This window comes from Manacus candei, unplaced genomic scaffold (genome assembly GCF_025592945.1).
Source record: "Manacus candei isolate 608988 ecotype Guabito, Panama unplaced genomic scaffold, ASM2559294v1 h1tg000124l, whole genome shotgun sequence".
NCBI classification, from domain to species: Eukaryota; Metazoa; Chordata; class Aves; order Passeriformes; family Pipridae; genus Manacus; species Manacus candei.
Genome location: NW_026138172.1, coordinates 3,047,958 through 3,069,270, shown reverse-complemented (window position 1 = coordinate 3,069,270; position 21,313 = coordinate 3,047,958). Strand labels below are relative to the sequence as shown.

At 38.8% G+C, this 21,313-nt stretch overlaps 1 protein-coding gene across 2 annotated transcripts in view; it reads right to left on the bottom strand.

The window, feature by feature from the left end:
* The window catches only part of LRP6 (LDL receptor related protein 6), a 120,634-nt gene that overhangs the window by 54,840 nt on the left and 44,481 nt on the right, over positions 1 to 21,313 (bottom strand). For both annotated transcript variants that reach the window (XM_051770758.1, XM_051770759.1), the window contains 4 exons: positions 18,721 to 18,918; positions 9,453 to 9,649; positions 8,566 to 8,697; positions 326 to 722 (listed from right to left, as the gene is read on the bottom strand). In XM_051770758.1, coding sequence (XP_051626718.1) covers positions 326 to 722; positions 8,566 to 8,697; positions 9,453 to 9,649; positions 18,721 to 18,918 — 924 coding nt within the window. The remainder of the gene's footprint in view (positions 1 to 325; positions 723 to 8,565; positions 8,698 to 9,452; positions 9,650 to 18,720; positions 18,919 to 21,313) is intronic.

Sequence of the window (21,313 nt, the reverse complement as noted above, 5' to 3'; positions counted from 1 at the left end):
CTTTAAGCAAAACTCCTATATCAGTCTGCTCAGCAAGACAACATAATCAGTGCTATTATCTACAACAAACAAGCAGATCCACACAGTCCCCAAAAATATTTTTAAAAAAGAATAGTACATAAACACACATAAGATGACTACCCAGGTGGTCAAATAGAGCAGCAGTCCTTGTACCTCAGACCTTTTTAACTTTCAAAGAATCACAGTATTTTCATTTTGAAGGCTCAGAAGTTTATCACTGCATCCCATTATCTACATACAAGTAGACAGAGTATCTTCTTTGCATGACTAATATTTTAGAAAACGCTCACAAACAGCTCCTCACCCAGCCATGGGATCCAGCACAATAGCTCTGGGTTCTTCCAGGTCTTCTGATATCAAGATTTTTCTCATGGTCCCATTGAGTCTTGTAACTTCAATACGATCTGTGCCGGTGTCCGTCCAATACAGATTTCGGGCAACCCAGTCCACAGCGATGCCATCGGGATGTGCAATCTGTGCTGTAACAACAAACTGACTGCCCGACCCATCGATAAACGAGCGGCGGATGGCCCTGACTTCATCATCCGTCCAATAGATGTATCCTTCCAGAGGATCAAAGTCAATGGCAATGGCATGACGGATGTCCTCCAGTGGCAAAACGACGTCTGTAAAATCTGGGGTGTCTAAGGAAATTCGCCTCAGATCTGTCCGGCGGGCTAAAAGCAGCAGTGCAGTGGCACCTGCATGAACAAGACAAACACAACCATCTCACAAACACTGCGCAGTAATCCTGTAAATAGCAAACCTGATTCTGTGCCACTTGGAACAAGCTAGACTGGCTACCTTGATTTCACAGGACCTAAACAAACTGCTGGGCACCAGCAGAGAACACCACTCAAAGGCTTCAAATGTGAGGTTATTCTTCTGCAGAACAAGTCAGACATGTTTATAGAGAAAATTCAGTGGTCATTTCCTTGTCCAGAATTTATCATGTTGAACATGTTTTCTATCCACATCATTCCCTCCAAAGATACTGAAATAGATAAGCAGTGACGATGCTGCTGTTTTATGGAAATCAACAGATAGCCTGCAACCTCCTAAATGAAAAATCAATTATATAAATAATTTACTTACTGTTTGCTGTTGTTGGTTAAGGGACAATCTTGACAAACAAGCTGCATGTTTCAACAATGCCTTAGAAGTGGAAAAATTGTAACACAGAACACCACAAGTAAATCACTTTTGAGAAACTCTTATTAGAGCAATCAGATTTGGGAACAGACAACTGTTCAATAACTATGCAGAGCAGGTGGGCTATCAACTTCTTCCACATTTGTTGAGAACAAGCTTATTGAAGACATTAAGATAAATAACAGTGTCTTATAAAGTAATTTGGAGCTGGCTTTTGAGTCAAAAGTCAGAATCAATAAATAACTAAGATCAGCTTGCACTGCAGAAAATGTTTTCACATAGGCAACACAGAATGTTTAATGGTACTCAATGACACTTACTGTCTCATCTAATTAACTTTTATTTTCTATTCTGCCACTAGATTTCAATGTAATGAAGGATAAACAACCACCACACCCCATTCCAATTAAACCAGGCTTATCAGTTTGGAGTCTTAAGGAGATAAGAGCAGATCAGGCCCCAGGGAAGCCTGAGCTAGAGTGAAAAATGCAGGCATAATTGCAGAGAAAGTGTGGTGCAATGGCTCTCCTTAAAGAGAGGAAAGGGTTTGGCAGGGACTGATGGGGGGTGTGTAGAGAGGTAAAGGTTTAGGAAAATAAATGCATGAACTTGCAGTGAAAACGAGCAATCACCAAGCCACATTCTGTCCATGTCTCGATCTTGATCTTAAAGAGGTATAAATATGGCCTAGAAGACTGAAAGAGCAATAACCAAAGTAAGTAGGTTGGTGATGAAAGAAGAATTTTGGTGTCTGATGCAAAATTTATTTTTTAAAAAGACAGTAATTGATATTGGTGCTAGTTGAAACCTCACTGCATGCCAAGCTTTGGAGAGATGCCAAAGCAGCCATTGCTTCATTTACAGCAAGTTTATTGTGTTAAAAACATCTAAGACACTTTCACAGTGCTGCAAGAAACAGCACCTTTCAACAACTGAAGTTCAAAATATTATTACAAGTGTTTCTGATTAGTAGTCCAGCTGATTAAGATCAGCTTTGGGATCTTCTGTTCTAAAACTCCTTGTGTTCAGAAATATATGTACATACTACTCAATTGTTCTTCTAGTGAATAACTCTTATGAATTAATTAATCAATCAGGAAGGGGGAACCTGTAATTACATGTCTATGTATCCTCCAAAATACTGTAAAGCATGTGACACAGAAAATGGAAAACAGGCATGCTAGTAAGGTTTTTTTATAATTACAGAAGCAACTAATTTTGACACAGTAGTCTATATGTACATCTGTATTTTTTGCTACTAGAGTATAACAAACAATTCAGCATCAAGATTCAAGCATACAGATTCATTATGGTCCTATAAAGTATTAGTACATAAATAACCCTAACAATTTTGGTTCAAGTAAGGAACAAACCCCTAGTACTTTTTCTTACCAATCTCATGGTCATTTATCCAAGTTACATTTTAAACAAAACAATGACAATCATAGTAAAAACCCCAAACAATAATAACTTTTTTGCATTATCAAATAAAACTAAGGTTGAGCAAATGCACTACCCTCAGAGTTTGAAACAGTTAAAAAGTCATACATTGTCTACCATATACAGAAAAAATGTAAGGCATAATTTTAAAAAAATTTATGCACTCTAGCTGAATTTGACAATCATTTTAAAGAACCAATGCCAGGCCTCTCGAAAGACTCAGCTGAGTATAACCATTCCCTTTCTGAAACTCACCCTTAAAAGTGACCAATTCTTCTCTAAGACAACCCATTTCAACAGCTTCAGCATCCTGCTTTCAGGCTGCAACTGTTGTTTAAGTCAATTAAGCCACTGTGTTTAAGCTTTAATTCAGCACTGGGAAATGACTGGCTTTCAGCTAACCCATGTTGCACTCTGGAACCCCAAGCTAAGAATTTCATGGTCCTTATCTGGGGGCTTGGCTAGCATTCCAATCCCTCGATCAAACACCACCCCTCACCCCTCCAATCAAGCAACAAAAAGTTTAAAGCTTACTTTAGAGCTATTACCCAACCATTTGCAAATGAACAGCTCAGCTGCTTTGTTAGACCAACAGTCATTCTGTTCAGAGGAAAGAAACCTAGCAGCAGAGAACCATCTCACCTCAAGGCAGGCTGAGGGAAAGATCATTCTGTATACCTAGAGGCTTGTCCTGACAATAGCAAAAATAACAAATGCAAGAGCTGGGCCTATATATGGACTGATCCAATTATCACCTTGATAGCAGTCAAGGAAAAACATCCAACAAAACAGGTGGTCTCAAAATTGTGGCAAACACCAGCTGTGCCAAATTTACCCAGCTAGGCATTGATCACCCACCATTTAGTGAGAACACTGCTGAAGGTACTCAAGGTTGCCAGGACGTAACAAAATCAATCCATTTCGTTCACTTATATTCCAAAGACCAGTTATGAAGGAAAAGCTAAGATGACAGCACGATCTCCAGACTTCTTGACTCTTGCCTCTCTAAGAAAAATCAAGCCTCTAATGATGAGCACAATGGAGAATAGAGAATCACATTTCAAAAAAACAATAAAAGGGTAGAAAAAAACAACACAGGTTGCATGCCAGCATCTTTTTTTTTTTCTAATTTACCAGTACTTATTAGAAGAACTGGAATGAACCACAAACATATAAAACACCTCAAACCTTAACTGGTGCAAGTCAAAAGGTGCATGGAGGCCGCAACCAGAACTCTGACCTCAGCACACATACGCAGACATGAGGCAGTTTTCCCTCAGAACACCTCAAACCGAACATAGAAGGACGAAGTGACCGAGCCAAACACACAGGAGACTTGGAGCAGAGTTCAATGCCCATGATGCCCTCTTCTCTCTTAACTACTGGCAATCTCTACTGCACCCAACACAAGCAGGCCTGCAGATACAAGGGCATCTCCAATACAGTGTTGGGTTTAAAGGCACAGACCACCAGGTATGCCAAGGTCTGTGCTCACAGCCTTCAAACTACAGTGCCCAAAGTTCCCATGCACACACCTGCAGGCAGAGTAAGCAAGAAAAATAAGGCTGTCCTATATCTAAAGTCAGGTCCCTCTGTGTGGATTTCCCACACAATCTTACAACCCCACAAATTCCCAAACTGTTCAAATCGGGGACTAAGCTCAAGATCTTTTTAGCAGTGCCTAAAATCACAGAATATGCAAGATAGTTAGCAATTTTTTGAAAATCAAGTCACTTACTTGTCTAAATACTCCAGACCCTTAGTTTTGAGAGCTTTAGCCTACTTTTACTAAGCACTTTGAAAGCTGGGATTACAAGCTCACAGATGGTACATTACATTAGTCCTGGAACTAATACTTTCCTCAAAAATTCACTATTAAAATTCTAAATAATTTTAAATCTATGTGGTAGCTGAAGTCAAGGGAAGGGGGAGAAAAGGGGAAGCATGCAGATACATGCAACGGCATAGTTTAAAGTCCAATGCCCTTCTAATCTTTTATAATTAATTACTTTTCCTTAATGATATACAGACTTCAGTCATTTGTAAGTTACTGAACTTTAAAACATCAGTGGTTGCTGAGCTACACAGACACATGCTCAGGAATTCATACTTAAGGACTGCTAGACACAAGACATGTATAATGCATTCTCTGTATCTGAGAAATCAAGATTATTTATACATCCCAAACAGAATTACTTCACATTTGGACCAAAACATTTAATTCCCAAATGTCTTTCCCCAGTTGTAAAGTCACTATTGTGAAAGAGTACCTGATACAAAAATACAAACAAGATTTTTTCATCTAGACAAGCTCAGCCACAGAACTACAAAGGCAAAAGAACATGCATCTGAAACTAATCCCATTTTTCTTTCCTTCAAAAGAAATGAAAGAATGAGGGTGTGAAATTCACGTCTTCATCTGTGCAGTCGAATCAGGATTCTGGTTATTCTGGACAAAGCAAATTACTCATTGGGCAACCCTAAATTGCAAAAGGAAGTGCAAAATTCTGGTTATTGCCTCCACGCCTACAAGCAAAATAGGATATGAGCATTCTTTGTCAAAATAAAGACCTTTTTTCCTGGAAGAAAACAGAATGGCCAAAGCAAGGCTGAAAGCTAAGTCTGAAGCAGTGCTTTTTCTTCATGAGGAAACTCACACCTTCTTGCTCAGCTGAAGTCACCATCAGTTTTTTCAGTACAAACCACGTATTTGTATTGGCAGTAGCAAATTCAAGAGACAGGTAAATTCCTTAGAGGCAAAGACAGAAGCGGAGCACATGGACGGAGAGATCTTTATGCACAAATAAGAATGTAACTCCAATGACAAACTAATTTTTGTAAGAAAATTTAGGTTTGTTTTACAACTATCAAAAGACCATTTATATGTAGCACTGCCAAACTCAGAACGGCAGTGCACATAATACTGAAAAAGAGAAATCCCAGTATGTTCTGCAGAAGGACAATAGATTACCAAGAATATGACAAGAGGAGGTAAAAACTCCCTGGCAGAAGTGCCTGGGTGCTCAGAAAGGACTCTTCACTTCGGACATTATTGATTGAGGAATATCTGGACATGAAAAAAACTTACTCTGCCTCATTTTTCTTTGAGGTACAGGGATTTATAAACTTTCACCTTGGCAATGGGGGATCTAAAACCATGCTACAATCCCACATCTCAGTCACTTAACTGTTTTGATTTTATTATGATTTATTAGAAAAATAGGTAATTTTATTCTAAGATATCATCCTCTCCTGAAACACTATGGAAAATTGTTTCAAAATTGGGGCGTCAGTGTGTGTGTGTGTGTGTTTGTACGTGTTATTGTATTCAAAGATCTTGCAAGAAATAGTAAAACTCCTCTAAGGTGCGATATAAAAAAACCCCTACAAAACCCAGAGAAACTAACACTGTGAGAAAGGCAAGGGAGGAAAAGATTTCCTATAAACCAAGATTATTCAAAAACGCTAAGTTGTCATGGAAACTGCTCAGGGAGGTCAGCCAGCCTCACCTTTGGCTGTCAGGATCATCTGTCAATGCCAAAGCACTGCAAATACCACAAACACACACTCAAAATTCACCCGTCAAAATCTTTCCAGTCCAGGCCAGTACTCTCAACAACACAGCATAAATTAAGTTCTCTCCTCAAAAGGGTTCATTTCATCATGAAACAATTCAGTTTAGGAACCAGTCTGATTTTCGTCTACTGCTAGAAGACAAAAACTCATTATCATTTTTCACCTTTCTTCACTTACAAGTCACGAGTCCCTCCTTCCCCCACAGTCATGTACATGTCCTAATTGCAAACAGATTTAAGCACTCAGTGTTTCAGCATTTCAGCCTAATAGCTATATACTAAAACTATCCAAGGTAAAAATGTTCAGTTCTCAGCAACAGTTATAAATTCTGAGACACAAGAAATGCCCAAAAAAGTGAATTGATGCTTCTGAATATCTCTGCATGAGAAGCTGAAGTCCTTTTAATAAGGTTTTGAGAGGGTTTTTAATACCATTCCTCTACTTATCTTTGGTAATTTACTTTGATACACTACAAAGGTGCCATTCAGCTCTTAGCACAGGCTAGTTAACCTGTCTAGCAGGTTACCTCCATGAGCACATAGGGCCGAACTTGAGCAGCGAAACAGGCACTTCTGTGATACAATGACCTGTTCCTTAGAACACAGCTTAGGGGAGCAAAAAAGATACAGCCCCTCTTGCCTGAAGTCCCCATCCCTTTTCCTACCAGCACAGTCAAAGAGAAGGAATTACTTTCTCTTGGTCTCTCCAGGGCTTGTTCCAACTTTTGTCCTTAGTCCTTCAGCCTCTGTTACTTTTCTGTTCTAGTTACGCTTGGCAAGTGACCAAACTTTCGTAGAATCATAGAACATCCTGAGTTGGAAGGGACCCCTCAGGATCATCAAGTCCAACTCCTGGCCCTGCACAGGACACCCCAAGAAACACACCATGTGCTTGAGAGCATTGTCCAAACACTCCTTGAGCTCTTGCAGCCTTGGGGACCCTGACCACTGCCCTGGGGAGCCTTCACCACTCCCCATCCCCCACATGGACTTTCTGTGCAGCTCTGCTTTTGCAAACATGTCTGTATTAAGTAACAACTGCTTTGTTGTTATCAGCTGCCACAAAGGAGTTTTATCTGTGCATATAGAGTTGTGGTGGGGGGAAACAGTTTTTCCCCCATTTTGAGTCTCGTGTGGTTGTCTGGAAAAAACCTTCTCACATTGAGTTGAGATGTGGAAGGGGGTTTGAAGATAGGGAATTAAATTTTTAGGGATCTCAAACCATGACACAAGTATTTTCAAAAAAGCACATGGATCCATGTCAAATTATGACTACTTATGACCAACCTGGAGCAGTATTATTAAAGCTTGTTCCTTATACCAATAGAAAAGAAAACATTTTGCTTGTGTATTGGTAAATTCTCACAAACAATCCTGCCAGGCTAAACTGGGAGCTGTTTTTCACACAAAAGTAGCAATTTATTTTAACAAGGTCCACACAGACATTCAAATAATCAGCAGAGAGCATGAAATAGCATGAAATTAAAGAAAACGCTGAACAGTAGCTGACAAACCTACAAGAATTTTTAAAATATAAAACTCCAATAAAAAAATTATTTCTGTATACATTTAATTTAGGCTATTTACACTAAGTTCTGCTGCATCATTTCTTCCTCCATTTACCTTTGTCATAGAGAGGGGATCTGCATAAAAGATGGTTAATTATGAGCTACCTAATTATCTCCCAGTGTTAATTTTGATTGTTAATGTACTACAGCACATCACAAGACCTATACTTAAAAAATGTAACAATTTGAAGTCACATACAGTAGTTCACAATGAGACACTAAAAGCAGTTTTGGATGAGTGCTTGCAGCTGTAAATCTTGATCACATCTTGAGTTTTAAGGTTGGTTTCAACACCGCTAAAAACATGGCATTACTTTCACTTCTGCTCTACAAATGTAGGTGTCTAACTTTATGTATACGAATTGAAAAGAGATTCCAGGTGTATGTGTGTATAATACATAGATATCAGATTTTATAAAAAACATTTAAAAAGGGTTTGTTGTGCAACCCTATTAGCCAAATACTAATTCATGATCAATAACGTCAGAAACATTTTAGAGGCAACAGAAGAGGTACGTATCTTTTTCTCTAAGAAAAAGGAACAACAGAGCCCCCAAAAAACTTGCAAGGAGTTAGTACAGAGAGAGAACTGCACCTTAAATTTTGTAACTGGTGGTAACCTACCCTTCGGCCATGAGTATCTTTCTTTCTTTAAATGTAGAGGGCTTTTATCTGTACTGCAAAAGCCTGCATGATTTCAGAATTTGCCACCCCTAATGTGCATTATATCGTGAAGCTGGAAAGAATCCCTTTCCCTCCAAAAGCTACTTTGTGCTTAATCTAAAGAATTTTTTAAAAACAAAGCCTACCATCTTTGCAGGTCTTTCCATTTTCGAGAAGTTTCACACCAGTGGGACATGCACACTGATAAGAGGGCTTGGTAGGAGACATCAAACACAAGTGGGAGCAGCCACCATTATTAATTCCACATGGGTTTGTAGCTGTTAAACATAAATCACACAGATTAATGCTTCTGATAACGAATGACCTCATCTCATGTGTTAAGACACACATGGCATTTGGCATTTGAGTGGTAGAATCGGTGGCAGCAACACAGATTAAAGGAGGAAATGATAAACACAGAACAAGGAAAAATTACTTCCAAGTGTTGAGTAGTGGGGTATTTATGGTACCAAAATGCACAGATGTTGAATCTTTCCTTTCTTGGGAAAGTAGCACTTAGCTCTAAACAAGAACCTTGTTTCAGCTCTGCTCTTCTCATTTTTACAAACTATTCAGCATACTGGTGCTGAATATGGGTTGTATACATAAAAACAAAACGCAAACACAGTAAATTAACACAATGGTTAAGACACTGGTTATTACACAGAGCTAGTCCTGCTTAATATCATCTGCCAAATTAACACTACTTTCCACTCAGGAACTATTACTTAAAAAAAATAGAAATATCATGTTGCCTGAAGTTATGGCACAGAAAACAAAAAGGAATATGACAACAGGATAAATGTGTCAGGCAGAAAAAAAGTAAGAGATGGTGTTTTTTCCTTGCACTTAAAAACGCCCAAAAAACAATGTAGAGAATATCTGGTTTCTCTTTGGGGTCTTTTGCAATCTCTGCATTGGAAAAATTGTATCATGATGTTGGTGAAGTCACCCACCACCATATAGAAAGACTAATTTTTGCAAATCAGTTCCAACTTGCAGTTAATAAAAGAAAGAAAGCAAGATAGCTTACCATTTGGCTGCCTCTTTTGGCTGAAAGCATGGATATCCATGGGAGAGAAGATGTTGGAATGTATTTCACGCAGGTCCTCCCCGGAGTACTTGCTGCAGGCCAAGATCGAATGTGTGTTCCAGTCAGTCCAGTACAACATGTCCCCAAACAGCGTCAAAGCAAAAGGATGTGGAAGGGAGCCTTTAACCACTGCTTGCCTGATAGAGTACAGGGAAGAAAACGAATGCTCAAACACAATTCATGCTACAGTTTTGCTTGAACAGAGTTTTTGTGAAGTTTTACAGTGTAAGTAGTGTTGATCAGAACTTTCTATTTATTTATAGGAAAAAATATACTGCACCCATTTTGGGGAATCATATGAAGGAGCAATACAGGAGTATTATTTTTGGGCTGCCTACTGGTGCTGAGGTGCCCAAGAGCTGCCAACTGAAATCCTTATTTAGGTCTGTGGCTACTTCTTATGACCCCTTGAACACTCAATACCTTTAGGGCTCTGTGCCACCAGGTGAACTGGGGGGAATGCCAGCTGATTTTATGCAAGTCTGATGGCTCCCTGCTGATATACGATGTCCACCAATTTCAGCCTTGGCAGATTTCAAACTGAGATGAATTGGTCGATGAGCTGTCCATCCATCTCTTCCAGTTTCACTCTTTTAAACCATTAGAAAAACACTCTAATGGAAAATAGTTTCACTATAAAGTAACTTCAAGTTACTTTTCATGATTTTCATGATTCATTATTATGATAATTATTAAGCTATTGTTTTTATTATAAGCACTGCCATTAAAGAGTTCAAGTGATCTTCTGCCATGGTAATGGTATCAATTCTGAGCAAACTGGGTCACTGCCTCTCTCCAGGTTCATAAACAAAATTAAAGAGTATACCCATATATTTTATGTATATATACAAACACATGCTCATTAGCAAGCACAAAAATGCAGAACTAACATTACTGAAGACGGTTTTTCCAGGCTCTTGTGATGTAGAATCTAATTATCTGTACCCAAGTTCCTCAGAACTGGAATTAAGTAGCTCAATTCTTATGGTTACTTTATTCAGAATCCTAGAAAAACTTTGTATGGAGAGGACCAACAACCTGCTTAAAGCAGGGCCACACAAGTACTATTTACACAAGCACTTCTTCCCATCTCCTTTTTTCTTAACTGCATGAGCAGACATGTATTCCCACATACACAAGCTCTTGATGAACAGCAGGGATCGCCATCCATTTTCCAGACTGAAAATATAAGGGATTGACACACAGTCCTGCTACTCCTACTATGAACACCAGCCTCCTGATTTTCTTCTTGCAGGGAGGAGAGTAATTATCTATATATTTACTGAGAAAACACCTCCAACACCACAGACATCACTTTTGCAAATAAGTCTAACTGAAGCGGTTTGCAGGTGACAAAAACACTTTTATTTTCCAAATATTTTCTGCTAAAATATAACAGAAGAGTATATTAAAGCAAGAAACCTGAAGGTGTCTCTGCTGATGACTCTGAGTACAAAGAGACTACAGTCATTACTGCTGTTTCACCTCTGGAAAAAGATGCATTATCTTTACAGTTTTGGTTTTTTTCCCTCTGCTTAGGAGAAAAAGATATACGTTCCCTTACTTGTCACTCTAGTGTTCCAATTCTACACCAAACAAAATTTTCTAGTTTGTGGTATTTTGCATTCAAAAGTAGGACATATTATCTTTTACTTCTTATCTCTGTCTGGAGTCAGGTATATATTTGCTCCTAATTAAATGCACCAACTAAGCATCATACAAAAGACTATTGTAATATAATTTACAGCTGAAACCTACCAGTGAAACAGTGAAGTCAGAATAACACAACACACTCCTGTACCACACCAAGTATCTTTATAATTCTAATTCCGTAAAAAATTTTATGAACCTCAAACACTAAATGTATTCAGATTTGAATAATTTTAGTTTAGACCAGGCTTGGAGAGTAAGTCTTTATGACAAATTTATGACATTTTTCATAAAAAAAAAAAGAAACAAAAGTCCAAAGCTCTCACTATAACCAAAGCTACACCAAAGACAGCATTCCCATGCACAAGAGAAGCCACATTTGGATAAAACATTCTATCTTACCTTAAAAAAACTCCAACCAAACTGAAAACCAAAAAAAACAACAACAGAAGAATTTTACATGTGATTAGTACCCACCACTGCTAGTGGAAATAAATCTTTAAGTACAATAGCCACTGTTTAACATACCTAACTTTCAGACAACCATCTATTCATATGACAATGCATCAGGCAAACTGTGACCCTTATTTAAACCAGCCCTTATTTGGAGTCTCAGACTCAGGAGCCCTTCATTTGACTGTACTTCAGTTACGGCCTTGAAGCGATTTATGGCTTTGGGCCCAAACACAACAGTGTGTATTTCTTGCATCTCACTAAGATGAGTATTACCAGTAATATGTACTCTGTATTCTTTGTTTCCAGCAAGCCACTACAAGGTGCTAGCTCACTTTCTCTCAGCAAAGCCAGCAGGGCTTTTTTCCCCCATTCAAACATCCTCCAAAGGCCACACTTGCAGCCTTGCTGAACAGCAGCCATATGATGAATGCCAGCACAGAAGCAGTGGCTTGAGGTGTGCTCAATAATACTCTACAGCCTAATGAGGAGTGAGAGGAAAGGACTGGAGAGCCCAGCAATTAGAAAACAGGAAAAGGAAGAAGACAGAGAGCAAGAAAAGACCTTCTGATGGCTGCTGTGAGGCAGTTATGCTTCAGCACGACCTACTCTTGGAACTGCAGAGCTCTGGTTTCAGTGAGCAAGAAGAGGGGTCCTGACTTCTGCCTTGACCAATTATTTATTAAATACACCCAGGTGGATGAAGGGGGCCAGAACATCCCCTTTAGTACTCAACTTCTGCACAGAGTTGGTAGGTGCAGGTGCTTCCCACATACCGGGTGTTTCCCAAGCTCAGGGTTGGGGAGCAGACAAGTCTCCACATTTCTGGCCTCACTTACGAAGCCACTGATCGGGGTATCAGGTAAAGTGCTGCAGGTGTAATTGGACTGATGGGACCTGACAGCACTTCAGTAGCAACTACATTATCAGCCCAGGCTTGACTGGAACAAGTCAACTTAACAAAAACATTTGCAAAACAAACTCAAAAAACTAAGCTGGATTTTTACCATGAATGCTTGTTCAAATGCTTCCTATCAGAAGACAAGCCTGCTTCTAATTACCTAAGAAAGTAAGCGGGAAATATGACTTGGGGGATATAATGCTCTCTTTTAAGACCAGAGTTTTGTCTTTTGCCACTTCTTTAAGCCATGACTGCCACGTGTTTCCAGAAAGTATATGTAACAAATAACAGGTCTAGCAATGACATTTCAAATCCTACCTGCAATGAAAGTCTGAAAAAAGTCAACCAAAAATCAAACTATGATTGAGAAATTAAGTCATTCTGCAGGTCATTTCTCAGGCAAACAGCATTATGGGTGAAAGGCCCCTGGCACGAGGGGAGGAGATGAGGGACTTGAGGAGAAAGTACACCAGTAGATCCACTAACTAGAGAGTGGTCTACATGCTTCCTAACTGAAGCTGCTCTTCCTTTGCTTTCAGCAGGGTTGTGTTCCTGCACTAATTTTGCATTTGCCATCTCAGGTCTTAGAAAAAGTATTGAAGAGCTGCTCCATTGATACACCTGGGCTAATCACCTTATACTTCACATGTATGTTTAAATTCTAGAAATGTGCCTATGACCTAGTGACTCTAGCTATATACACAGTGTGTATGTATCACACACAGTCAACTACAGATGTTTTGAAGCTCCACTTTTACAGCATTTTATTTCAGAAGCACCTTGGGGAAGAACCAGAAAATTCATCCTAGCTCTGTGTCCAAATATAATCTTATTAATTCTGTTTATGTAGGATTCTTCAGCAGTTTTAATTAGGGCATTGTTTGGCTTCTGCACTGGCCTCTAATGTGTTGGTGAGGAATTGAAACAGACTTCTCACCACTGACTGGCTCCTCTTCAGTGCTTGAAGGTGTTAAGCAGTTTTATCTCCAAGAAATATACAAAAAGATATAAACAGAACACAGTCTTTTACACCTTGTACATAATGTCATGTATTTTACATATTAGAAGCAAATATTGAAAAAAACTCTTTTAAATGCAGTGACTATTTTTAGTGCTTCAACAAATCTGCAACTAATCATCTGGCAGACAGATATGAGCTGATGCTTGAAAACAGAAACTAGAAAAATCAATGCTCAAGTGCAAACTTAAGACATTCACCTCCTTGCAGGAGCTTCCCAGCTTTATGACAGTTGCTAAAAGTATGTTTTCTTACAGTGGCCTCAAAACCCATCTCATTAGCACAAACACTTCCTGGGGGACCTTGTAAGTGCATTTCCCTTCAGCCAGTAATGTGTTAACTCGTTAATTAGAACTGCTGCTGCAGGGTAAAGAAAGAGGAAATTAATTCAAGAACTGCCTTAGCAGGCAAACCTATCTTGGGTACTCTACTCACAAGGAGAGCTATCTGCAATTCAGTTTTGTTTAATTACTCCCACAAAAAGCAACTGATAAGAGCAGGGCAAGAGTTGCAAAAAACAAAACCATCCCTTCTGTGCATCAATTTTATTTTTTAATTATTGCATTCTGACATGAAAAACTGTTCATTTCTTTCTCTCGTTGGCAAACCAAGGGCATTAGTTATAAATTTCTGTGCTCTTCCTCTTTATTCTGAGCCCATCACTGGAGCAGCAAGGACTAGTTAATCCTAGGACTAGCAGGTAATGAATGATACATCATCCCTGTAAAATTTGCTGGAGATATTTTCTCATGACATTTAACTGAGTACTACTGCCAGCACTGTCATGCTGCTTACTAGTTCTGATGGCTCATTGTGACTCCAAAGGGAGCTTATCTAGATCCTATCCAAAGAGGTGACAAAAAATCCCCAAAAAATCCAATAATCAAGACTTACTTTATTTCTCTCTCTGTATGTTCCTCCCACCTGCCTACTGTACTCTTCCACTATCCAGACTCCCACAAGCCACAGGGAAAGCATTCATGTTCCTTGTGAGATGGGTGAGCAACTGGCTCAGGGGTTGGGCGCAAGGGGTTATAGGGAATGGGGGGACATCAGGCTGGCACCAGTCTCTAGTGGGGTTCCACAGGGCTCCATCCTCCACCCAGTTCTCTTAAACATCTTCACCAACAACTTGGATGCAGGACTGGAAGGGATATTAACTAAGTTTGATAATACTAAATTGGCAGGAGCTGTTGACTCCCTGGAAGGTAGGAAGGCCCTGTAGAGAGACCATGACAAATTAGAGAGACGGGCAATCACCAGCCATGGGAATTTTAACAAAGGCAAGTGCTTGATTCTGCACCTGGGACAGGGCAACCCTGGATGGACAGACAGACTGGGGGACACTGGAGAACAGCACCACAGAAAGGACCTACGGGCCTGGTCAACAGGAGTGGAGGATGAGTCAACAGTGCCCTGGCAGCCAGGAGGGCCAAACCATGCCCTGGGGGACATCAGGCACGGCATCTCTGCCTGCTCAAGGGAGGGGATTTTCCCGCTCTACTCTGCATTGGCGTGGCCTCACCTCAAGTCCTCAGGGCAGTTTTGGGCACCAAAACATAAAAAAGACATGAAGCCATTGAAGAGCACCCAGAGGAGGGCTGCAAAGATGGGAGAATGGCCTACAGGGGAAGCTGTACGAGGAGCAGCTGAGGGCACTTGGTCTGCTCAGCCTGGAGAGGAGACCTCACAGCTCTCTACAACTTCCTCGGGAGGGGCAGCGCAAGGGCAGGCACTGATCTCTGCTCTCTGGTGACCAGTGACAGGACCCAAGGGAACGGCTGAAGCTGCATCACGGGAGGCTTAGGCTGGATATTAGGAAAATGCTTTTCACCCACAGGGTGGTTGGGCACTGGAACAGGCTCCCCAGGGAAGTGGTCACAGCACCAAGCCCAACAGAGTATTTGGACAATACTCTCAAGACACATGTTGTGATTCTCTGGGCTGTCCTGTGTAGAGCCAGGAGTTGGACTCAATGATTCTTGTGGGTCCCTTCCAACTCAGGATATTCTATGATTCATATCTTCATATCTTCTCTGAGACATAAATCTTAAAAGTTTTAATTCTTCTGTAGTGTCAAGTGTACAGACATTATGTTCAGACTATAGAAATAAAAAGATAAAAAAGTTTAGGATTTCTTACAGATTTAGAAATAAATCAAGAGAAGAACTCCATCCAAATTTTAGATCTCTGAGGTCTGAAGTTTTATTACTTTAATACTATCAGTTACACTAATTAAAATCTTTTCCTGTTTATACCATATTCTCTTTCACCTTCCAAACCACAATATGTTTTCTTTGAACTGTTTGAAATTCTTTTTTGATATAAAGATGTTAGTTTCTGCTAATTGCTTTTCTCCCAAAGCAATTAAAACTCATGCCATCCCACTTTATATGAAGCTTTTACAATCATTTATCTGCTACAGACTGTTTCCCACCTCCTGTCATGCAATGCTGTCACAAAAAAGATTTTTATTTTTACTTTTTGTAAGTTTTCCTTAACAAATGGATAGCTGTGAAAACACAAGACAACAGCTGCAATAAGGAACACTTTGTCAAGCTGCCTCACAGAAAAATCTGGTTGTTTTTTGGTTTTGTTTTGGGGGGGTTGGGCACATTTTGGGGAGGGGGGGTTGATTGTTGAGGTTTTTTTTGGTGGTAGTGGTGGGTTTTTTGTTGGTTGGGTGTTTTTTATCAGGAGGTTGGAGATGACTAGGAGAAAAGACTGAAGGATTTGTGGGTTTGGGGTAGTTTGGTGGGATGATTTTTTTTCCGCTTTAAAGGAAGATCAAACAAAAGGATTTTGTTTTGTCTGCGGAATTAGAAACTGTCTTTTCTTTTTTAGTATTAGAAAATTAGTTATTGAAAAAAGTTAACAAAATAATTAAGACACAAAATACAGAATTACAGCTGTAAAATATCATTTGAGAAAGCTGAATTTTGAAAGACAGTATCTAACAAAAAAAGAATCACTTTAGATAGCCCCAAAGATCTTTTTTCCTCAAGACAGGCAGAGGCTAAAAGGTCACAGTAGAAAAAAAAACCAACATAAAACCCCATTGTAGTACAGCTTAACTTCTGCAGTTCTTTCCTTTTTCCTCCTCCTAATAATATAATTGCAAAGAATAAAAAATGAAACAAAAATGCTGGATACAGATGTTGACTTTCTCAGAATTTTCTCACATGCCTAAGGAAAAACAGGTGCTGTTAGAATAAGTCTGTGCTTCCAGTGCTTAAGGGAAATCATGTGTGCTTTCCTTTCTAGAGATGACTTCCCTTTTTCCCCCTCAAATGGTAATGTATTAGCATACTGCCACAAAATACTTCTGATACTGAACTGTATCAATTTAAAAAAATAAAACCAACAACTTAAAGCATTAGACTGCTTTGCTTTTTATGGCTACATAAGAAAAATTAGTAGATCTAAAAATCCAAATTACTTGTCTATATGGGTTTTTAATACAAGTTTGACTAATTCCAGAGAATTTATTCTGGAATGAGGTAAATACTGGGACCCAGGTGATTTCAATTCTGTGTCATGAGATATCTGTTTGACACATCTCTCTGCAGACAGACAAGGTTGGTCAGCCCCTTGCACAACAAAAGACCAGCACCTTCACAGCCTCATCTCTCAGGTTAATCAATGGCAGACTAGGGAATAAACACCATTAAAATAAAAATAGAATACCAAATCCAAGTATATTGACACCACTGTAAAAAAGAAAAACTGCAAATAAATCAGTAGCGAAAGAAGATTGAAAATGCAGAAGTGCCAGCAGGAAACACTGAAGTAGCTCTGAAGCAAGGAAGACTGGAGACACTAGATAAAATTAAAAAATAATTAAAAAATTTTAAAAAAAGAAATAAAAAATACTCGAGTTTCTACTGTATACGACAATTTTTATCATTTTGTCTCCATTACTTGAAAACTTATGTGACAGTCATCTTTTTTTAAAGAAAGTGTCACTATGAAATATTTCTCTCTGTCTTGGTATTAAGTTTTCTTTCTTGTGAAGCAAACACCAAATGAGGGGCTCCTTCAAAATAGATATCTATACCTCCATGTTATGAATTAACAAAGTTAGTTACAGTATTTATACCCAAAGACACAAATTTGAAACTACATCCAACTCCTGTTACTTTCTATGAACAAACACCATTACAAAAATACTGCATGAACTTTTGATCTCTTAAAAGGCAGAATTTAGGAAGAAAGTGATATAACCTTTCAAACCAGTGTTAAAATGATATTGTGGAGTTCAAAACAAATACCACAAGACAGAGGACATGTTTCAGGCATGCTGCCTATGTTCCTACTCACCAGTCCACACAAAACAACTGTCTTATCAATATAATTGATTTCTTTATGTCAAATTGGTATTTGTGGTGAAAAATGGGACAAGCCCCTAAGAGGCCAGAACAAATAACATAAGAAAAGATATTTTGTGCCCAGATAAACTAGCTGAAGCATCAAAAAAATTTGCAAAGAACAACCTCCAAAACATCATCTCTCTATATGATACCTCGGGCACAAGCTAACTGTGATTCATTTGTGTCTGCAAACAGTACTTGTCAAAGCTCTCTCATCTAATGAAGAGGGTCATCATCCAAATTAGGGATAAATGTATACATACAAAGTAACAGTTATATCCTTAATTAAGACATAGCCATGACTGGTTTAAAAAGAATTACATTGTCACTATGAAACCGTTAGAGAAAAACAGTAATTTTAACACAGTTCTCTTGTAAGGACTGTTTTCCACTAATTTCCCAGCCCCTGGGATTAATGAAACTGAAATACTAGTATATGACAATCTATTTATTCAGATTATTTTCTGCATTTCTGAATGCCACAGCAACACTGTACAGAAGACCTACTGAAAAGGGACAATTTTGCTATATCGTCTTATACAACTAAGAACAGTATTCTAGGATTTTTTTATTGAACTGGTTCTAAGAAATGTCTTCAGTAGAGTTACAGGATACCCTGAAGAGGAGCACACATTCCACTTCACAGTGCTGGAAGGCACAGGATAGGGAAGGATAAAAGTTTCTGGCAGCACTAGTTTGCTTAAAATTTTGTGAATGCTAACACTACAATTCACTGCAACGCAGCATATGATATCACTTAAGCAACATTTTTTAAGAAAAGTACCACATTACATACGTTAAACAAAAACTTCTTACCTATGACTGCCATCCAGATTTGATTTGTGGATGAAATTCAGTTTAGCATCTGCCCAATAAAGTTTCTGTTCCTCATAATCCAACGTCAGTCCATTTGGCCAATATATGTCTGTGTTAACTATAATGGAGCGGCTTGAACCATCCATCCCAGCACGTTCTATCTTTGGCACTTCTCCCCAGTCTGTCCAATACATGAACCTATAATTATTTGAAAATAAGAAAGACAAAAAAAAAAAGAAAGCAATCATGTATAAATCTACAACTGGAACACTGACGACAACTTTCAGTAGAGACAAAAACACACTCTATTCTGCAGAGACAATGTCTGTAGAACTCTCTTCTACTGTGTAAAGTACATGTATCCTGTGAAACACAAGAAAGCTACTTTACAAGAAGTTAAAGAAAAACAACTTAAGACAAATGCACAGTACTAGGTCAGGTTATACTTCTGTATGTTTCTTTCTTTCCTTGGGTGAAGTGAGAAAGTTGGGAGATATCAAACACATCTTGACAACCATCTCAGAATTCAACACTAAACAGCAAAGATAGATATTACAGATTATCATAAAAGTACAACAGCTTCTTTAACATGGATCAGAGTTCTGGCAGGGGAACAGGAAAAGAAGGTGTGAGGACTTACAGCAGACATAGTTGCATGTGATGCAGTTAAGTGGATTTAATGGTAGATGAATTCATGTCCTTTTTTTCCACAGAAATCCTGAGAGAGGCAGTTAAGTCAACATGTTTAGAAACACAGCTTGCACTCAGTAACTGGGCAAAACACTCTGTAAAATCTTTTAAGACTGGACAAGCAAGTTGTAAAACATGTAACATATACCAACGTTTAAACATTATTTAACAAGTAGTGGGGAGAGGGAAGCTACCCAGTTGCATCTAAGGCTGAGGTGAAACAAGGGAAACCACTTTATTATGGTTGGAGATTAATAGCAGGTAGGAATATTTGTCCCTTTTCTGCAGGTGGTAGAAAATGGATATACTTTTGTGGGTTGTTAACTGAATGCATAACTAAACAGAAGTTACACAAATTATAAACAGATCAGACCAAGTGTGTCCATGGCACTTTTGTTGTTGCAGCTGGAACAGACTACTGTCCTAAATTGCTCTCATCACCTCATAACATCTGCCAACATACCTGTATACCTCTTTGTATCTGTGCTCCCTAACCTGGCTCAGTCAAAACAATCCAGATTAGGAAAGACTAACTCAGATCATTACACAACCACAACACATCACTATATGGTGCCCACACCTGAAGAGGCCTGTCCACCCATCCTCAAAACAGAAACGAACGTGCAACATATTTAAGAAACATTTGCATATGAAGTTATTCTTGTCAAATATTTATTCTTCTTTTTATTTATTTTTAAGAGTCAAGAAATTCCATGTCATTATCTCCCCCCTTAATTCGTGTCTACAGCATGTTTGTTTTAGTGTGCAGCAATATCTGCGAACAGAAATGCAGCTGATTAACACAAATATTGTCTTATTCGATCCCAAGTGAGTCATTCTTCATTGAGCAATATGCTTATCTTAAACACAGTGCAAAAATATCTGAAAAGAACATGTGAGATTTCTCTGAACAGAAACAAGTGCCTCAGACAAACTGGTTTTTCATCAGAAAGAAGGACAAAACCCAAATAATTTCCAGATAAGGTAGCACAGTAGCAAGCCACCTGGTCAAGCTATGGAATAAGAAAGCTGCATACTTGAAAAAAGAAATGTTAAAAAAAGTCAGGTAATATTTCACCAGTGAGTATGTGAGAAAGAAGAGAGAAAAAGAGAGATTTACTTTTAACTTCTTTAAGACAGCCCTTCTTGGCCCTAGCTGTCAAGTCCTAGACTTCCAAATCAAGGTTAATAGGTTCCAAGGCTCTGACCACCCTGCTAGACCAATTTTTTCAGACTGAATCAGCTCATTAATTGCTGCACAGCCTCATCTTCTTCCCCGTCTCACTCTCACCTCTAATGCATGCTGCAATTACTCAAGGAAAAACAGGTAAGGGTAGTTTGGTAACAAAGAAGAGGCTTCCCAAACTTCACAAAACCAACCCAATTTCATTTGTCAGAGAAGCACATATACACACAGAAGTGGCTTAAAGATTCAGTAACATTTCCAATCAGCTCTGGTGACCTTTGCGCAGTTTCGCCAACAGTTTGGGTTTGTTTTCCTCCACCGTGCTTGAAAGCCTAGGGGTTTTAATGTCTCCATTAAAAATGTTTTGAGGCAGCCATACTCCAGCTGATGATGGCAGCCATACAGACAAAGTAAGGGTCATTCTCTCTTCTCCCCATCCTTTTCAAACACAGTTATTTCAATTAAAAAAAAAAAAAAGCCACCATCAAAGCCCACAGGATAGAGCAAAATATTAAGAGAATATATTAAGAGAAAAATAATGTCTTGTGCTAAATTATGGCATTGAGATACCAGTAGAAGACAACTGTTCCATTTGTCTCTCTTCTCATCTAGTTATACCTCGCTACACAATTTAAATCCAGGAACCAAGATTTTAATTCTAGTGCAGAAGAGGAGAAAAATAACATTTAAAATTAGAATCTATACCACCCTTTTAAC